The sequence below is a fragment of the Dermacentor variabilis genome, chromosome 5, assembly GCF_050947875.1.
Source record: "Dermacentor variabilis isolate Ectoservices chromosome 5, ASM5094787v1, whole genome shotgun sequence".
Taxonomy (NCBI): domain Eukaryota; kingdom Metazoa; phylum Arthropoda; class Arachnida; order Ixodida; family Ixodidae; genus Dermacentor; species Dermacentor variabilis.
The window spans coordinates 100518169-100534964 of NC_134572.1; the positions used below are offsets into that span (position 1 = coordinate 100518169).

The 16796-nt window shown below is 45.7% G+C and overlaps 1 protein-coding gene across 1 annotated transcript in view; it reads left to right on the plus strand.

Moving 5' to 3' along the window:
• The first annotated feature begins 6200 nt into the window (after nt 1-6200).
• Nucleotides 6201-16796, plus strand: part of LOC142582996 (G patch domain-containing protein 4) — a 36202-nt gene continuing 25606 nt past the window's right edge. The window contains exons 1-4 of the mRNA XM_075693209.1: nt 6201-6304; nt 6471-6544; nt 9179-9265; nt 13444-13521. Of these exons, the coding sequence (XP_075549324.1) occupies nt 6250-6304; nt 6471-6544; nt 9179-9265; nt 13444-13521 (294 nt within the window). The 5' untranslated portion in view covers nt 6201-6249. The remainder of the gene's footprint in view (nt 6305-6470; nt 6545-9178; nt 9266-13443; nt 13522-16796) is intronic.

Below are 16796 nucleotides of genomic sequence, written 5' to 3' on the forward strand. Positions count from 1 at the left end.
CTGCTTTCTGAGCCGATGATCGGTCGGGACGGTGCTCTAATATGGACTGTTCACTCAGAGGACGATCGTCTAGTTTCCTCAATGTGTTGGACAAAGACTGTCTTTGTGCTTGAAATTGTGGACAATGGCACAATAAGTGGGCAATGTTCTCCTCGCATCCGCAAACATCACATGCAGGAGTATTAGCCATTCCAATTAGTGCTGAGTAGGCATTCGTGAAGGCAACTCCAAGCCATAACCGACACAGAAGAGACGCTTCACGTCGGTGTAGACCCGCTGGAGGTTTGAGTTGAAGTGACGGGTTTAGTCTGTGCAGTCTTGTGCGCCTTGTATGTGCGGTGTTCCACTCTGCCAAGGAGATCGTGCGTGCTAGAATGCCAAGTTGCCTCGCGGCGTCGGTCCTTGAGAGAGGAATGGGGACGCAGCGGTCTTCTTGGTATGACGTCCGAGCTGCCTTATCGGCGTCATCATTTCCAAGGATACCGCAATGACCTGGTATCCACTGAAAAGAGATATCATGTCCTTTTGCTATTAAGTGATGAACAAGTTCCGCGATTTCGCACGTGAGCTGATCGTGAGTTCCATGTCGGAGAAACGACTGCACACATTGCAAGGCCGGCCTTGAATCGCAGAAGACTGCCCATTTTCTAGGACTTTCAGCGTTTATCACTTGAAGCGCGTCGCGGAGAGCCGCGAGCTCTGCAGCACCAAGATTTAAAGAAAGAGCTATGCGCTACTCGAACAAAACCTAGTGCATATTGTTTCCAGTGCAGTGAGTAGCTGCCAGTATTCTTTTTTGTTACTGAGTTTTAATTAGGTGATTGTAATTAATTATCTAAATCGAGGCGTATCCTAATTATAAAAGCGTGAGTGAGGCATTTGTAGGCACATCCAAGGGACATCTAACTGCGGTATTTTCAGCGCGTACTAATTGCGTACAAATCTTTTCCGACTGACAAATAAATCCTGCGAAATATGGGGAATACCGCGTGACTGCGCTCCCGCCCGCATCACAAAGCAGCGCCCTCGAACAGGTTACTTCTGATTTAGCCAGAACGATATGGAGGAAATAAAGCAGAAAAATCACCGCCCAAGCACTCCGTACAGATGGTTAACCAGCGAAGCTGAAACTTGCGGCTCCAGTGTTTATCACTGGATTAATCCCGAGAGTTCATTAAACAACGGCTTGGTAGGCTGCTGGATTCTCGGTACGCAGTTACTGCTTGCGCTCGGCTGTGCGAGCCTGTTTTTGTGCCTGGGTTGCAGCATCGGGACGGCGTAGACGAGCTCGTTTCCGTTTCTACTCACGGCGTTGCTCATCGAAAGCTGCCTTCTCGTCAGGAGTACGTATGACGCGTGGCCTACCCATTTCAGAGCCGGAGAGAAAATGCTGCGCGCCCACTGGCAGCCAATCACGCGCCCGTCTTTCGCTTTTTTTTTTTTTTGTTGTTGTTGTTGTTGTTGTTGTTGGTACATTCGCATGAGGTTGCTCCGCAGGAGTTTTCGGCGTACAGGGGACAGACGGACGTAGGAACCGACCGATAGGCTAGCCATATGCAGCTTCGCTGTAAAACATCGGGATCGAGCTAGTGCCTTATCTGCCGCGCCTCGGACGAATCAACACGTCGCGTTTGGTGCTAGTTGGAAACGAGGTGTGATAGCTGTTGTCTTAGCGTAGATAAAATGCACGGATGTTGTGGTTGTCTTTTTCGCCACAGAACTTATCACCACAAAAGCGAATTGACAACGTCAGTGCAAATTTTTAAAAGTGCGCTTTGTTTCGTCCCAGTCAACATGCCTTTATCTAATGAGAAGAGAGTAAAAATTATCCTTGACTTGGGAGCTGCAAATGACAACGAGAGGAGGAGGAGGAATAAACTATTATTGTACAACCAGCATTTTATGATGGCCGGGCCTAAGCCTCCCATGAAAGGACGTCGAGGGCTTGCCTCGCCGCCGCCTCAAGGGCGTGCTGGGTCGCCCAGGTTTGGTCATCGAGGGCGGAGCTCCGCAGAGCCTCATGCAACCTCGACGAGGGAGTCGTGGTGTTAGTCTGTGTGTACTGTGCTGGGCACTCCTACAGCATATGCGGAAGCGTAGCCGGGTGAATGCCACAGCACCGGCAGTTGGGGATAGTGTAGACCTCTGGAAATATAAGGTGGAGGCGGGCGGGTGAAGGGTACGTGTTTGTTTGTAGCAGACGCAGGTTGGTAGCCTGCGCCCGGCTGAACTTGGGGTGAGGCGGGGGGAAGGTTCTGCGACTTAAGTAAAAGGCCTTAACGAGCTCGTTATAAGTTGTCAGATTGTCCCTGGTGTCCAACTCATCTCCAGTGACTCCGGCGCAGTTGACTAGGCCTCGTGCAATGGCGTGGGTGACCTCGTTGAGATCGGGGAGGTGTGGGTGGACTGGACCCGCATGGGCCGGGATCCATGTTAGGGAGATTATGCTGTCTTTAGAGTGTGGTGCCTGGCAGAGGATGCGAAGAGCTTGGGGAGAAATACGGCCTTTGCTGAAGTTAGTGACAGCTGAGCGAGAGTCACACACGATGGTGTGACAGGTGGGATCTAGAGTGGCCAGGGCGATGGCCACTTCTTCAGCCGTCTCGGCAGTGGGGGTAGTGACGCTGGAGGCGTGGTGTAGGACTCCATCGCGTGTGGCGACGACCACAAATCGTGTGCCATGGGAATATTGGGCTGCGTCAACAAATGTGACACCATGGAGGTACGTGAGCAAGGGCTTTTATCATAGCTCCCGCCCGAGCTTGGCGCCGGGCCCTGTTATATTCAGGGTGCATGTTTCTAGGGATAGGGTCTATGTAGAACCAGCTCCGGATGTCGGTCAGGATTGGTTGTTTGGGGCCCTGTTGCTGATGGTAGGTGAAGCCAAGCGTGGATAGAATAAAGCGTCCCGTTTCAGTAAGGGTGAGCCGTTCAAGCTGAGAGCGTTGTTGGGCCTCAATGAGTTCGGAAAGGTTGTTGTGAACTCCCAGTTGGTTGAAGACTTCAGTGCTGGTGCAATGCGGGAGGCCAAGTGCTTGCTTGTAGACCCCTCGTATGAGGGTGTCGAGCTTGTTTTGCTCAGCCCGGTACCAGCTGAGGTACGCAGCAACGTACGTAATGTGACATACGACAAAGGATTGGACGAGGCGGAGAAGGCTTTCTTCTTTGAGTCCTCCTCGTCGATTAGAGGTACGTTTAAGAAGTCGTAGGGTGTGTTGAGATTGGGCACAGATCTTGTTGAGAGCCAAGGCGTTGGAGCCGTTGGTAGAGATGGTGAGACCGAGGACCCGGATACTAGGGACGTGTGGGATAGGACTGCCATCTTGAAGGCGTAGGGTGATGGCGTCACAGGGTCGGTGATCAGATTGGTGTTTGGGAGAGCGACCCCGCTGAATGGGCTTGTAGAACAGAAGCTCCGATTTAGCCGGCGAATAGCGCAGACCGGTCCCTTGGAGATAGGCTTCAACCGTGTCAATCGCCGTTTGGAGGGCTGACTCCACTTGACCATCACTACCTCGGTACGACCAGATGGTGATGTCATCGGCGTGGATGGTATGGTTGATATCGTGGACTCGTAGTTGCTGGGCAAGGCCAATCATGACTAAGTTAAAGAGCATGGGAGAGATGACTGAACCTTGCGGGGTGCCTTTGCTGCCAAGGGGAAGCTGGTCTGATCGTAAATCCCCGACCGAGAGGGTGGCCGTGCGATTGGAGAGAAAGTCACGAATGTAATTGTAGGTTCGCTCTCCCAGGTGGAGGTGGGAGACCTAGTCAAGGATAGCTGCATGGGAAATGTTATCAAAGGCTTGAGTGAGGTCGAGTCCGAGGATGGCTTTCATGTTACGGGAACGATCGTTTAGCACTTGATGTTTGAGCTGCAAGATAGCGTCTTGAGTAGAAAGGTTAGTGCTAAATCCAATGATGGTGTGGGGATAGAGAGAGTTGTCTTCGAGGTGACTGTTGATGCGTGCTAAGAAGGCGTGTTCCATCACCTTGCCTACGCATGAAGTGAGGGAGATGGGCCTAGATGGTTTGCCAGGCTTTGGGATTAGGATAACGTTGGCAGTCTTCCAGGCAGCTGGGAGGGCGCCGCTGCGCCAGCAATCGTTGATATAGTCAGTCAGATGGGACATGGACTCGTCAACGAGATTGGCTCAAGACAAGGATAACGGATGTCTGCCGTAGAATTCGTGCGTCTGTCATCAAGAAAGCCATTGAAGATGTGATAAAGCGGACTCAGTACTGCGCAGCTCCAGAGGGAGACCTATCCGAACACGTCCTCTAGGCAGCAGCTGGTGTTTAACGGCGCTTACGAATTCACAGATAATAACGGTACATTGAAATCTGATGTATTTTTGTTTGTTTGTGTTTTGTGGAGGCGTCCGATTGCCAATTCGGCTCATTTAAAAGTTGTGTACTTTCTTGAACACATCGGTTTTGCCTTTTCTCAACCCGCAAGTCGCCTCCCGGTCTATTTATCTCGCTTTTATTTTATGCCATGAGCCTGCTTTAGCAACACGTACACGCTTCCATGAAAACTAAAACCGTCACTTTACTTTGGCTTTGGTCCGAAGAAGTTTCTGGCGTGAAATATAGCTGCGCGCGCACTTTGTCGATGCGGTGCGAGAAAAGACGGGATTTTAAAACATGCTATAGCTATTACATTGTTTTTCGCGTTTCGCGCGTGGTCAGAGCGGCGCTTCGGCCGCGTTATGAAGGGGATTTTGTTATCAATGTCATCAGTCGGCCTTGAGAGACGGATAATAAGTGTGACGTACGGAGGAAGGAATATATCTGCGAAGCCGCGAAACCTGCTATTGGTGCTCCTTCCGTACCATTAGCAAGGTGATGCACTGTCCTTCCCGGTTTGCGACAGGCTGTGCAGTTGCTTTCAATGAGCGTATTTGAGGGCACTGCTTTATGATACGGGTAGGTGGGCAGTAACGTGTTATTTCTGATATTTCATGAGATTTGTTTTCCATTCGTAAAAAAAATTGTACGCAATTAGCGCGTCGCTGAAAACCCAGCAGGTAGATGTCATTTGGGGGTGCCTGGGGGTGCCTACATATATTCCTCATTGACACTTTGATAATTAGGACAGTACTTTTCGACTGACATAATTAATTGTAATTGTCAAATTAAATTTCAGGAACGAAAGAATTACTGGGGGCTACTCTTGTAAATTCTCATATGAGGTCGTCACTTCAGTGAACAACGCTTCGAGGTCACACGAAGTTTCTTCAAGTGCAAGAAATATATATATATATATATGGGAGGGGGGGAGGTTCGGAAAGCTGGTCGGGCCCCAGCCTCCCCCCCCCCGGGAAAATGAAAACTTTCCGCCTGCGCAGTAAGTTATTAGCCACACTAAAATTTTAAATGACAAGGTCGAGTCAAGTCATAAGAAACCTCAAATGATGTGATTGACAAAACTCTAGCAAAGTATTCCAGGGATGGGGGGGGGGGGGGGGGGCTTCCCGGAATACTTCTGAGGGTGCTCGGGCCCCGGAGCCCCCCTGTATCCGGCGCCTATGCAGGTTCGGTTCCCTTTAACTAACAAAATCAAATCTTGAAGGCCATTCTTTTGCGTGCATGTAGTCACCGTATTCACCAACGCGCGATTGCAGAATGCGTGGCAAACTACAGCCACCTACCGAACGTTAATAAAAACATTCAGTTATATACGTGGCCTCTGGCATTGCAGTTGTGCGCCATCTCGGAGGTCACGTTATGAACATTATGTGAAATGTTCAGGACGCGGCCCGACATGCAGGAATGTCGACGCCCTACTATCTACACGAAGCTACCGTGAACTAGTAGTTCACTATAACGAAACGCTGTGGCAGTAACAAGCTTAGTGCCATGTTTCAAAGAGGACGCTCATGATGACCACATATTTCAATGCATTCATCAATGAAGTCATTAATTTATACATGAATTTGTCCACCATTTATGCCATAGATTCATGCATCATTCATTTCAGCTGTTAATTTATAAAATCCCCAAATCTGCCCAAATCTACTCATCCATGCGCTCATCTGTCATTCTATCAATTCATTCATCATTTCATTCATTCACTCAATAATTTATTCATTCATTTATCTATTATTATTTATCTATTTCGTTTAAGGCGCTATTGTTGACCAGGAGGTGCTGTTTTGACCACGACCTTTGTTTTGACCGTGGTTTTGACGCATGTTTTTCAAACAAGTTGGCAACAGCGCTTTGTGTTTATTTGACATCATTTAAATGGCTGGTACTAGTTTCGCACGTGGAATCTTAGAGAAGTACGGATGGTCTGAAGGTTCGTGAACAATTACGTTTGATTGAAATCCCTTGCTAGAGAGAGCAGAAACCGTGTTTCATTCTATAGATACGTCGTGCGAGGAATTTCATGTAGATGTGGTGGTTGCGATATTGTTCTGGCTTTCATGTGCGTCTAGGATTCACCACTTTCTTTCTCTCCCCAGGCAAGGGACTCGGAAAAAACGAATCCGGCATTGCAAAGGCATTGAAACCGAAGCTTAAATTTGATACCGCTGGGGTATGTTTGTCTTTCTGCTTTATGCGAAAAACGTGTGTGTTTGTGTTCTGCTAAGCTGTAAGCACTGAGGCCATTTACGATGTGATAAGATGTGTACATACGTGTTCCGTCGAAATTTCGGAAGTACGATTATAACCGTTTTCTGTTTGTCTTTCGAATTTCGGCATGCAATGGTACCATGTAGCGCCTAGTTTAACATGAAAAAGAAAGATGTAGCCGTCTGTGCTTTTCTATATATAGATTCGGTAGCTTGATTACTAACATAGATGAAGTTCGCCTTTAGTCGCTATAATATTTATGCTGTTTCCTATTTACATGGCGCACAGCGTAGTTACTGCAATTTCTTAACATTCGGCTGTGCGGGTTTACACTTCTGGGTGTCTACGTTGAGTTGTGCAAACTTTTTCAAGGAATTCCTTCTTTACCCACATAAGTTCATCGTTCATTTATCATTTCTTACTGCCACTATAATTCTTAAAGGCCTTAGGCACTGGTGGGCAGTTCAAAAATAACACTTTACACAGAAACATGTTGCACAAAGGAAGCATGCAACAGCCAACAGTGCACAGGACAATAAAGTAAGGTGTAAATTTTAAGAGTGATCAGGTAACCAAAAAAAACATTTGAATGTTTCGGAAGCAAGCAGTACATATGCAGGTGACATTGCTATACCTCATAGACGAGCAGTGACAGGGCACACTGTACCAGAGGAGAAAAAAAAGAAAAGATCTTTGTTACAACAATTCTTTTAAAAACCTTTGTCACTCCCAAGATGTGCAAGAACTGTATGCTTCTACTGTCACCTGAAAGTTGGAAACCTCACACGTCTGTAGGTTCCCCTGGTTATTGCAAGAAGTTATTGGATGCATGCTAAAATTGTCCCTCTGTGTACCAGTAGGAACACCAAGGTGCTGCTCAACATGCAGTTTGAACAGCTTTTTGCTTGATACAATTGACTAGTTAGGATGGTAGCGGACTGCAACTCAAGCAGCCTAAGAATGGGAGGTCTTAACTATCGTTCTGCCAGAGGTGCTACTCACTACACTCCCTGCCATAATATATACTGAGCTTTCTCATGTTATGTGCAGTAATTTACATGTCCTACTAACGTAATACTTAACATGACTCTTAGCAGTAAGAAGCCTAGCTTGGGTATTTCTGCAATAGAATGATGTACGCGTGTGTTTATTGATGTATATCCAGAGAACAGAAAGGACGACGAGATGATGTGCTGAGAACTGTATGGCTAATTGCCCAGTAAAGCAATCACTGTTTCGCCTCCGTACTGTCAGCATCAAATGTGAACAGCGGAGCGCTTGGCCCAAACATAAGGGAATGTATAGTGCGTGTCGTCCAGTCATCACCATTGACAGATGCGCACATCCGGTCTGACCGCTCTGCACAATCCCCCTATAGCGGGATATTTTTGCTTCTATTCTGGTTCTTGCATTTGAAAGGGAGAAAATAAAGATAAAGGAGAACAGAACAGAACAGATTGCAGTTTACGGCGAGTATTGTCTGTGCACAGTTTTCTGAAACCACAAGTGCTAGCGACATCAGATGAAACGCGGACAGCGGTGCGCATGGTGCAGTTTGCACCGTTATCATTAGAGATACATTCGCTCATGCGGTTTGCCGCTTGTGCCCACATTCATTCATAGATTGGCCAGCTTGTGCAGCGTGGTATCGCTGGCAGCAGCGACGGTGGCTGGCATGGGCCTGCCGAGCATTTGGCCATTTGACGGAACAGAAACGAAAATATCTCACTACAGCGGGATCGCATAGTATGGCCAAACCGGATGTGCATGCCTGTCAATGGTGATGACTGGATGACTGGACTGGATTATACCTTCACTTATGCTTATGCACTATACCTTCACGTTTCATTTGAAACTGATAGTACATGCTGACATGATAGAAAAAAGCAAGAGCAGGAAAAGAAACTACCACAAGTAGAACTTTCCATTTCTTTGGACATAGATGCTATTTGCTACAATCTCAAATACGGATTTAGATGGTACATGCAAACATCTTTCTTGAGGTATATCACATAGCCTTCAGGTATGTATATATGTCGTATGTTGTGTGTTTTTGTATCATTATTTTTCTTGCAATATCCGCAAGGCCCAAAGCACATTACCAGACGTAGGTACATAATAATTGTAAGAGTGAAAGAAGATGAAAAAGGGAAGTGCACCTTACTGGAAAAGTAATTCATGGTGGGAGTCTTGAATGACTTTGTATCTTCTGTGGCAGTGATGGAAGGGAGAAAGTGATTCCTAACCGATTCCTAGTGATTCCTTGGAACAGCCAGTGTAGAAGTGGCCCACATGTGATGGCACATACAATGGTTCTGATATGAATTCAGGCCATAGGGTATCATTGTGGAATCAGATCTTCCAAAAAAGGAAAAATTTTTTGTCGTATTGCCAAGTCTGGGCTGCTAAGGTAATATTGAATTAATCGGCACCCTTAGTATATCATTAAGAGTGCAGGCTTTTTAACGATGTAGCTATGCCGACAACTAAATTTATGCTCGGCAAAACTTGAATTCATGGTGGCTTGATGCATGCCTGTACATGTATGGGCCCTCAGTACAACGTAGTATAATCCCTTACCACTTCGTGCTTCCAGGTTGGGCACAAGATCGATCTCACATCCCAGTGGTGGAGCAAGGCATTCAATGATGCAGCTAGGAGTATCAAAGTTGATGTCTCAGACGTGAGTCCTGGAGGAGCTTTCTCTCTATTGGTTTGTTTGTGTGTTGCAGGAAATAGTAATTAGGATGATGGAGGTGAAAATAATGGCAATAGCCAACTGGAAACTAAAACACTTGTTGCTTGCTTCATGTCTATATTTGCTCTCTCATACTTACAATCGCAGAGATGTCGCTGTGTATCACTGCAACTGCGATGCATATGGTGTCATGCAAAGAATTTGATTTAAAAAATGCAGACATGGTAACCCTGAATACAGAACCTTTTTTTTTGTACACCTTGTCCATTTGAAGAGGTGAAACTTTCAAATTCTAAAGATGTTGAGAATGGCTAAAATGAGCTAAGTCACTCTGAAGATACTTAAGAACTGGCACTTGGATTAATGATGTCTTGATGTTGCATTTATGGCAGACATAGTGTTGCACAAATTGCATCTTGTTACCTGGTCAACTGAGGCTTTGTAATTCTCAAAGAAGTCTGGAAAATGGTTGGAGCTCTGGGCTGCAGTGGCACTTACTATAGTCACTACACATTAGATAGGATGGCAGTCTTGTACACTAGTTTACTACACCCAACAATAACTTTTTGTGGTACTACAGCCAGAGCTCTGGAGCCATAGTTCTTGCATAGAAGTGCTACTGGTTATAGTTCCAAACTCGATAGAGTCCTTTTTAAAGTACTTTAAGACCTCATTAAACTGTACCCGCTTAAACATCAGTTTCATTTTAAAAGTAATAAAGTCAAATTGCCAACTCAGCAGCCACTGAACATAATGCGTTTTGTATCGGCATAAACAGTACCAGCTTATTGCGTACATATCAGTTAACACATAGCGTTTACACTTTTCGTCGCGAATCACTGCGGTGCATTGTCCCCATTGAGCGGCCCGGCAGAACAAGCCTTAGAGGTCGGAACAACGGCCTCCAAGCGCCCTGTTCGTTTGTGTGTGAAGCCACATCAACATCATTTCAGCGCCATGCCAGAGAGCATTGTCGCATCATGCAAGCTAGAACTCGCATCATGCTCGGATAAAAAACACAGGGTGCTTAGCATAGAAAAAAAATTGGACATCGTTCATGCTAGCAAAGGGGGCACAAAGAAGTCGGCACTTGCACTTGACAGGGATCTACCGCTGACTACGGTGTGCGGCATTTCACATGCGAAGAAGTTGCTCGGCAGCTCTGCTGCAACCTCGAAGAGATATCAGCTACGAGGTTCAACTTTTTGCCATTGTTGCCTCTGTTGTTGCAGAAGTGTCACCTAACGATAGTGATGATGACGACACAGGAACTGACAGCACAGGCCATTAAGGCCCGACAGTAGCAGAAGCTGCGCGTTACGTCAGGCTCATGAATGCAATCATTTAGACAAGAACAGCACCCCACAATGAGAAAGGCGTCCCGCGACTTCTGCAGTGCTACTGCACCCGTGCATGGAGAATATGCAATCATAGAATAAAGAACCAGCTTTAGGGAAGGGAAACTGTACCTTCTATAGTGGTACGAAAATAAGCAGTGGAAGCACATGGAACCTAAGTAGGTGGACGCCAGAGAGCGCTGCTCAAATAGGAAGGGGAAATGGAGTTTTTTTTTTTTAAGCAAAATTCAATATGGCTGCTTTTTTCCGGTAGCGTTCGCTGGTGCACACTGTGCTCGCCCCGCTGGCTATGCGGTATGCCTCATTGCCTTGGCTGCCGTGTAGCTGGTGCATTCTAATTGCCAGGAGACCAAAGAGCCTCTACTGGCGCCCATACAAACAAAGCCACAAGTGAGTGAACAGAATGCGTCACTTCATTGACAGAAGGCAAGCAATGTACAGTGTTCCATATTTGGCCGGCTGGCTTTAAAAATTCCTGTCCACAAACTACTCATCTAATCAAGAGCAAACATAGCTAACAGGGTAGCACATTTTAGTCTAAGTTGTTTGAGATGTATTTAAACATCGGTACTTGCCTGTATTTTGCAGAATGAAGTAGAAACTGCTTTCGGCTACGAGCACGGATTTTGCAGGCGGGAGTCAAGCTGCTGATCTGACAGGTTGCGCCATGTGGCCGACGGTGAGGAAAACAACTTCTCCGCTCAGAGGATAGGAGAGAAGCACGCTTGCTTCAGAGATGTAGCAAATTCAGTTCGTCTGCCTGTCGAAACAAATGTTGTAAAATAGAGTGGCAGACGAACTGCAGCTGCTGCATCTTCGAAGCAAGTATGCTTCTCTCCTATCCCCTGAGCGGAGAAGTTGTTTTCCTCGCTGTCCGCCACATGGCGCAAGCTGTTGGATCAGCAGCTTGGCTCACGTCTGCAAAATTGTGCTCGTAGCCGAAAGCAGTTTCTGCGTCATTCTGCAAGATACAGGCAAGTACCGATGTTTAAATACCTCTCAAACAACTTAGACTACAATGTGCTACCCTGTCAGCGATGTTTGCTCTCGATTAGATGAGTAGTTTGTGGACAGGAATTTTTTAATGTTTCAAATTTTTAGCGTCAGGAGGCGGACGACATCAGGTCCCACAAACACGGAGGTTTGTTGCCCTTTCCTTCTGAAGGGAGCTTTGTCCGAAACACACACACACATCACGGGGCACGAACAGGAGGGGAGGATAGCACACTGACCCCGTCTCCAGCGTGGACGCGCCAGTTTTGGTGGATGACAGGTAAAGGGCGGTCGCCTTGCTAATTGCCCAAACCTCTCCTGACAGAGGTACTCCGCTGACGGCCATCAAACATCCCAGTTAACAGTAATTTTGATGAGGCCATCGGCCCGGTCCCCATTATCCCAGTATCTGGGACCAGCGGTTGTTGCGGGGTAAACGGCTGATCACAACAGCATTATCAAGAAAATTAATGTGGCATGATCTTCCAAGATGGTCACCAAGAGATTCACGAGTCCATCCAAAAGTGTGACATGGTTATAATGCAGGCATCACAGCGACGGCTTGTCATTCACTTCCCATTTATTGGTGCAGCACAAGAATACAGTGCACTTTATATGGCGCATTAATGGGCATTTAAAGGCCAACTGCAGTGAACTTTAACTTTTGCTGAATTGGTTATAAAGGAGTAGCAATACTATAGAAGGAATGTTTGCAATGTTGACCTTTAACTGACAGCCTGTAGGAGTTCAACACATCAGGATGTTTCTCAAGGCGATTGTAGCAAGAACACTCAGTCTGTCTTCTGGGAATCTATAAGCTCGCACGGTGCCACGGAAGGGTTTTTTTAAAACAGCACAATTGGATTGTAGTAACTGCTTCTGTGTAAACGAAGTCCATCATTGAGAAGTGCAGAAAGCATAATGAAAGGCATGGGTGCTGATCTCATTGCATGGTTTAGTAACCCCTAATCCATGTTTGGCTTGTTTAGTCATATTTTCAAGATTAACAGTGTTGCTGCTGCTGCTTTCATTTTGAGTTGCCAGTCCCTCTGTAATAACATGGCTCGCTTACTCAGTTTTCATTTGTCTGATACAGTGGTTATCAAGCTTCGCTGCTGAGCAGGAGTTTGGTCCTTAGCCACTGCAGGCTTTGCTACAGTTCCGGTAGTCGTTGTGCTGGTAATGGTCTTGTTGAGTAAGGCAATGTGGTTTTGCTGTATATACTGTTTAATTTGCCGGTTGCAGTTTAAAAAAAAAGCAATTCCATTAACACCTCAGCATTTGTCCTAATGGCCATTATACCATGCTTGCTCATGAGCTCCTTCAAGTCATACTGCTGGCCACGCTCCCCATTTCCTTCGGGCCATGCTTCTGTGAGACGTGTGCCTCTGCCCCCCCCCCTTCCCCCCAGGAATCATAGCCCAACTCATAAATTTGAGGAGCGCTCAGAGCACTAAGAAATTCTCTTGAAAGAGATCTTTATTACACCCTCTTTTGTCAAAGTGTGTGGTGTATGTCGACTAAGGATGTTAACAGGGAAAAGAGAATATGTGTGCAACACAGAAATTCTCAACAGCAATAGAGGTGAAATACAAAAATGCGTTTGTGTTAGGGTATGGGTGTATGTTACAAGCAAGCCCATATCACCAAAACTAATCCAAAGATCCCCACTGCAGCATCTCTTATAGTCAGATTGTGTCTTTTAGGATGTAAAACCCCATAACTTAATCTCTCATTTCTGTTGTCTCAGGATGAAGTGACATCTTGTGTTTATTTTATTTTATTTCTTCTCATGGTATTTCCTTGTTTCAGGGCACAACCATTGTTACCAAAGCACCAAAGAAGAAGAAGAGGGCCTTGCCAAAGCACTCATACAATGGCTTCATTAAGGTAAGTTGAAAAGAGACTGCTGTAAAGGGCAAAGCTGAAGCAAATTTTTTTATGGCACAGTGTGCGGCATTTCCAGGGCATAAGCAGCAGTGTACAGCTATGGTGCTGCAAAGCAGCGTGTTTTCAAGCACTCCCACTTTCGTTCCTTAACTTCTTGAGACCTTATTCTGAATTCTTCAAGAACTGTTTGCTTATTACACTTGAAAAGCTATCCATATCGTGTTAAGCAGAAAAGTGTTTAGTGGACTTCAGAATCTTTCCTCTTGAAAAGAATTCCTTTCAAAGCTTTCAGATTGTCATGGATCTAGGCGCATCTTTGCCTGTAAAGAATTTTAAACTTGGCCATTTATAATACAAGGTAAGCCAGGTTCACTGCATATTTTGAATACTGCGAAAAATGTAAGTTAAGAATTGTAACTGTTTATTTGGCAAACTTGTGCACAAAATAATAAGCAATACACAAGCATCAATGGTAGTATCAACAAGCATGGTTGTCAGCTGTTGACTCTGAACTGATTGGTCATGTCCATCTGCTTTTCATATATGTATCAATGCACATTCTAGAGTCATCACAGATGCTCACCTACATTCAAGAATGTGCAACAGTATCTATGTTACATGCTCAATATGATTAGACAAGACTCTTTTGCTGTACCATTAACCTTGTAGCCATCTATAAGCACTTCAAAGTCTGTGGTTCTTGGTCATACATTGTGTTGGTTCACAGCTATGTTATACAGTCCCGCTGCGGTTGCATCTCATTGTCACATCTTTGTCGAGTGGTGTTGTCTTTGGCATGAGACTTCATCTGGATGGTGGCACATTTTTGATATGGGAGCACTATGACTCTTGCTGCAGCGGCAATGACAGATGTTTGTCATTTTAAAAACCAGCAACCAGATAAGAGCTGATGGACCTGCCATTGGTTGAGCCAGTAAACATTGTGATCGAGCTATAATAGGATACAACTTAAGAAAGAAACAGCAGTTGGCAACCAAGGCACACGGACTGCGTGGCGTTGTGCGACTCCGCTAGACAATCACACAAGCAAACAAAGCCGTCGTCATGCGACACTTTAAAAATGGCATTGTACTTGATACTTCCAGAGCGTCTGCTGTTCTTGAAAATCTTTTCATTGGCGGAAGCGATGAGGTGTGCAGCAGACATGGATAAGTGTATGGAGTCTAAGCATTTCACTCTTCAGAAGTCCTCAGTACAGTTCATTTCTTTGCTGAGCCCGTTTTACTCGTGAAACTTCACTGCCAACTGAAGTGAAACTTGACAGCAAATAGTGGCAGTGAAGCAAGCGTTTTATTTCAGTTCAATAAAGAATTAGGCTTTTGCCATTCCACTATAATAGACGAGCGAAAACGTATAAAATTACGCGCTTATAACTTTGTTTTTGTGGTTTCTGCCTTATTTAGGTAACAGGAAAAGTTTGAAGTACAAACTATTCGCAGCCCCGCGGAGGAACAGTGGCTGGCGGTTATGGGGCGTGGGCAGGGCTTCTCAGCAGACTTAGGTAGAATCTAGACTTAAGTTCTATCCGACTGTAGTGGTTTATCTACTGCACCCTGGCCAAAGTAACATGCCACATTTGGTATTAGTTGGAAACAAGCTGTGATGTCTGTTGCCTTAGCCTCGATAAAGTGCACGGATTTTTTTTTTTTTTTGCAACAATACCTATTATCACAAAAGCAAATTGACAATCTCAGTGCAAAGGTTTAAAGGTGCGTTTTGTTTCGTCCCAGTCACCATGTGTTTCTCTAATGAGCAGAAGGTAAACATGATCCTTGCCTTGGGATCTGCAAATGACAATGTGAGGAAGGCCGCAAATATATATATATCAGTCACAGAGGTGTGGTGGTAGACCAAACGCATCGACTATCATCAGAAATTATAACCTGAGACAAACCGGCAGCTTCAAGAAACAGTGGCAGAGGACTTCATCTTCGAGTCCTAGCCTATGCACCGATGTTCTAGCATTTATGGCCACAAATCTTCATGCTAGCTGGTGGGACATGGCCGCCCAGGTACCAATTTCCAAGTCATCAGTTTGGAGGATTCTAAATGATGGCTTTTCACACGTACCACCCTAACCAGCAGAGAGAGAGAGAGAGAGAGAGAGAGATACATGCAAATGAGATAAAGGCAGGGAGGTCCAGTTTGCTACCCTGCACTAGGGAAAGGGAAAAGAGGAAGTAAAGACGGAAAGAGTGGTGACGAAAATAAAAGCGTGAAAAAAAAAAAGAAATAAGGCGACGGGATAGGATCATTACAGTCTTTCTAATAAGCCACTGCCACATAAGAAGGTCAACAAAGCCTTGACAGACTTTCGGTGTGACGACAGTTCATGTCGGCATTCCAAGACTGTCTGTTCTCCTTAACCAGCACCAATGCTTGGAAAATAGGGACCTGTAGAATCGTCTAGATTTCTCGAATTGAGTCCTCACAAAAGCCGATGAGTCACTGGACTTTTTGAGCAACATCCTGTGCACAGACGAAGCCAATTTTCCCAAAAATGCCTAGGTAAGTTCGCATAATTCACACTATTGGAGGGACTCCAATCTACACTGGGCAGAGCACAATTGGCATCAGTACCAGTGGCCGCTCAATGTGTGGTGCAGAATTTAAATTAGTGTGACAATCGGTCCTATATTCTTTGGTCACACACGGACTGGACAGCTTTACGTGAACGAAATTCTTGAAGGAATGGTGGATGAGTTTCTCAGCGAAGTCCCACAATCACGCCTTCCACTTCTGTGGTGTCAGCAAGATAGGGCACCTGCACACAGCAGCAGCAGAGCACAAAACTGGCTGGATGCAACTTTTTGTGCACAGTAGGTTGGAAGGCACGGGCCTGTAAATTGGCCGGCTAGGTCACCTGGCCTCTCTCCACTCAATTTCTTTCTTTGGGGTTATGGGAAAGATCTTGCTTATGCTTACATGATCGAGATGGATGTCAGATTAGCTCAAGACAAGGATAACGGATGTCTGCCGTAGAATTCCGGAGTCGGTCACCAAGAAGGCCACTGAAAATGGGGTAAAATAGGCACAGTACTGCGTCGCTACAAAAGGAAACCTATTAGAATATGTCCTCTAGGCAAAAGCTGGTGTTCATTGGAGCTTACGAATTCATAGATAATAAATCCACATTGAAATCTGATGTTTGTTCGTTTTGGGGTGGGGGGGTGGGGGGGCGGGGGGGACAGATATCTCGATTGCCACTTCTGCTGATTTAGAAGTGATATGTTTACTTTCTTGAACACATCGGT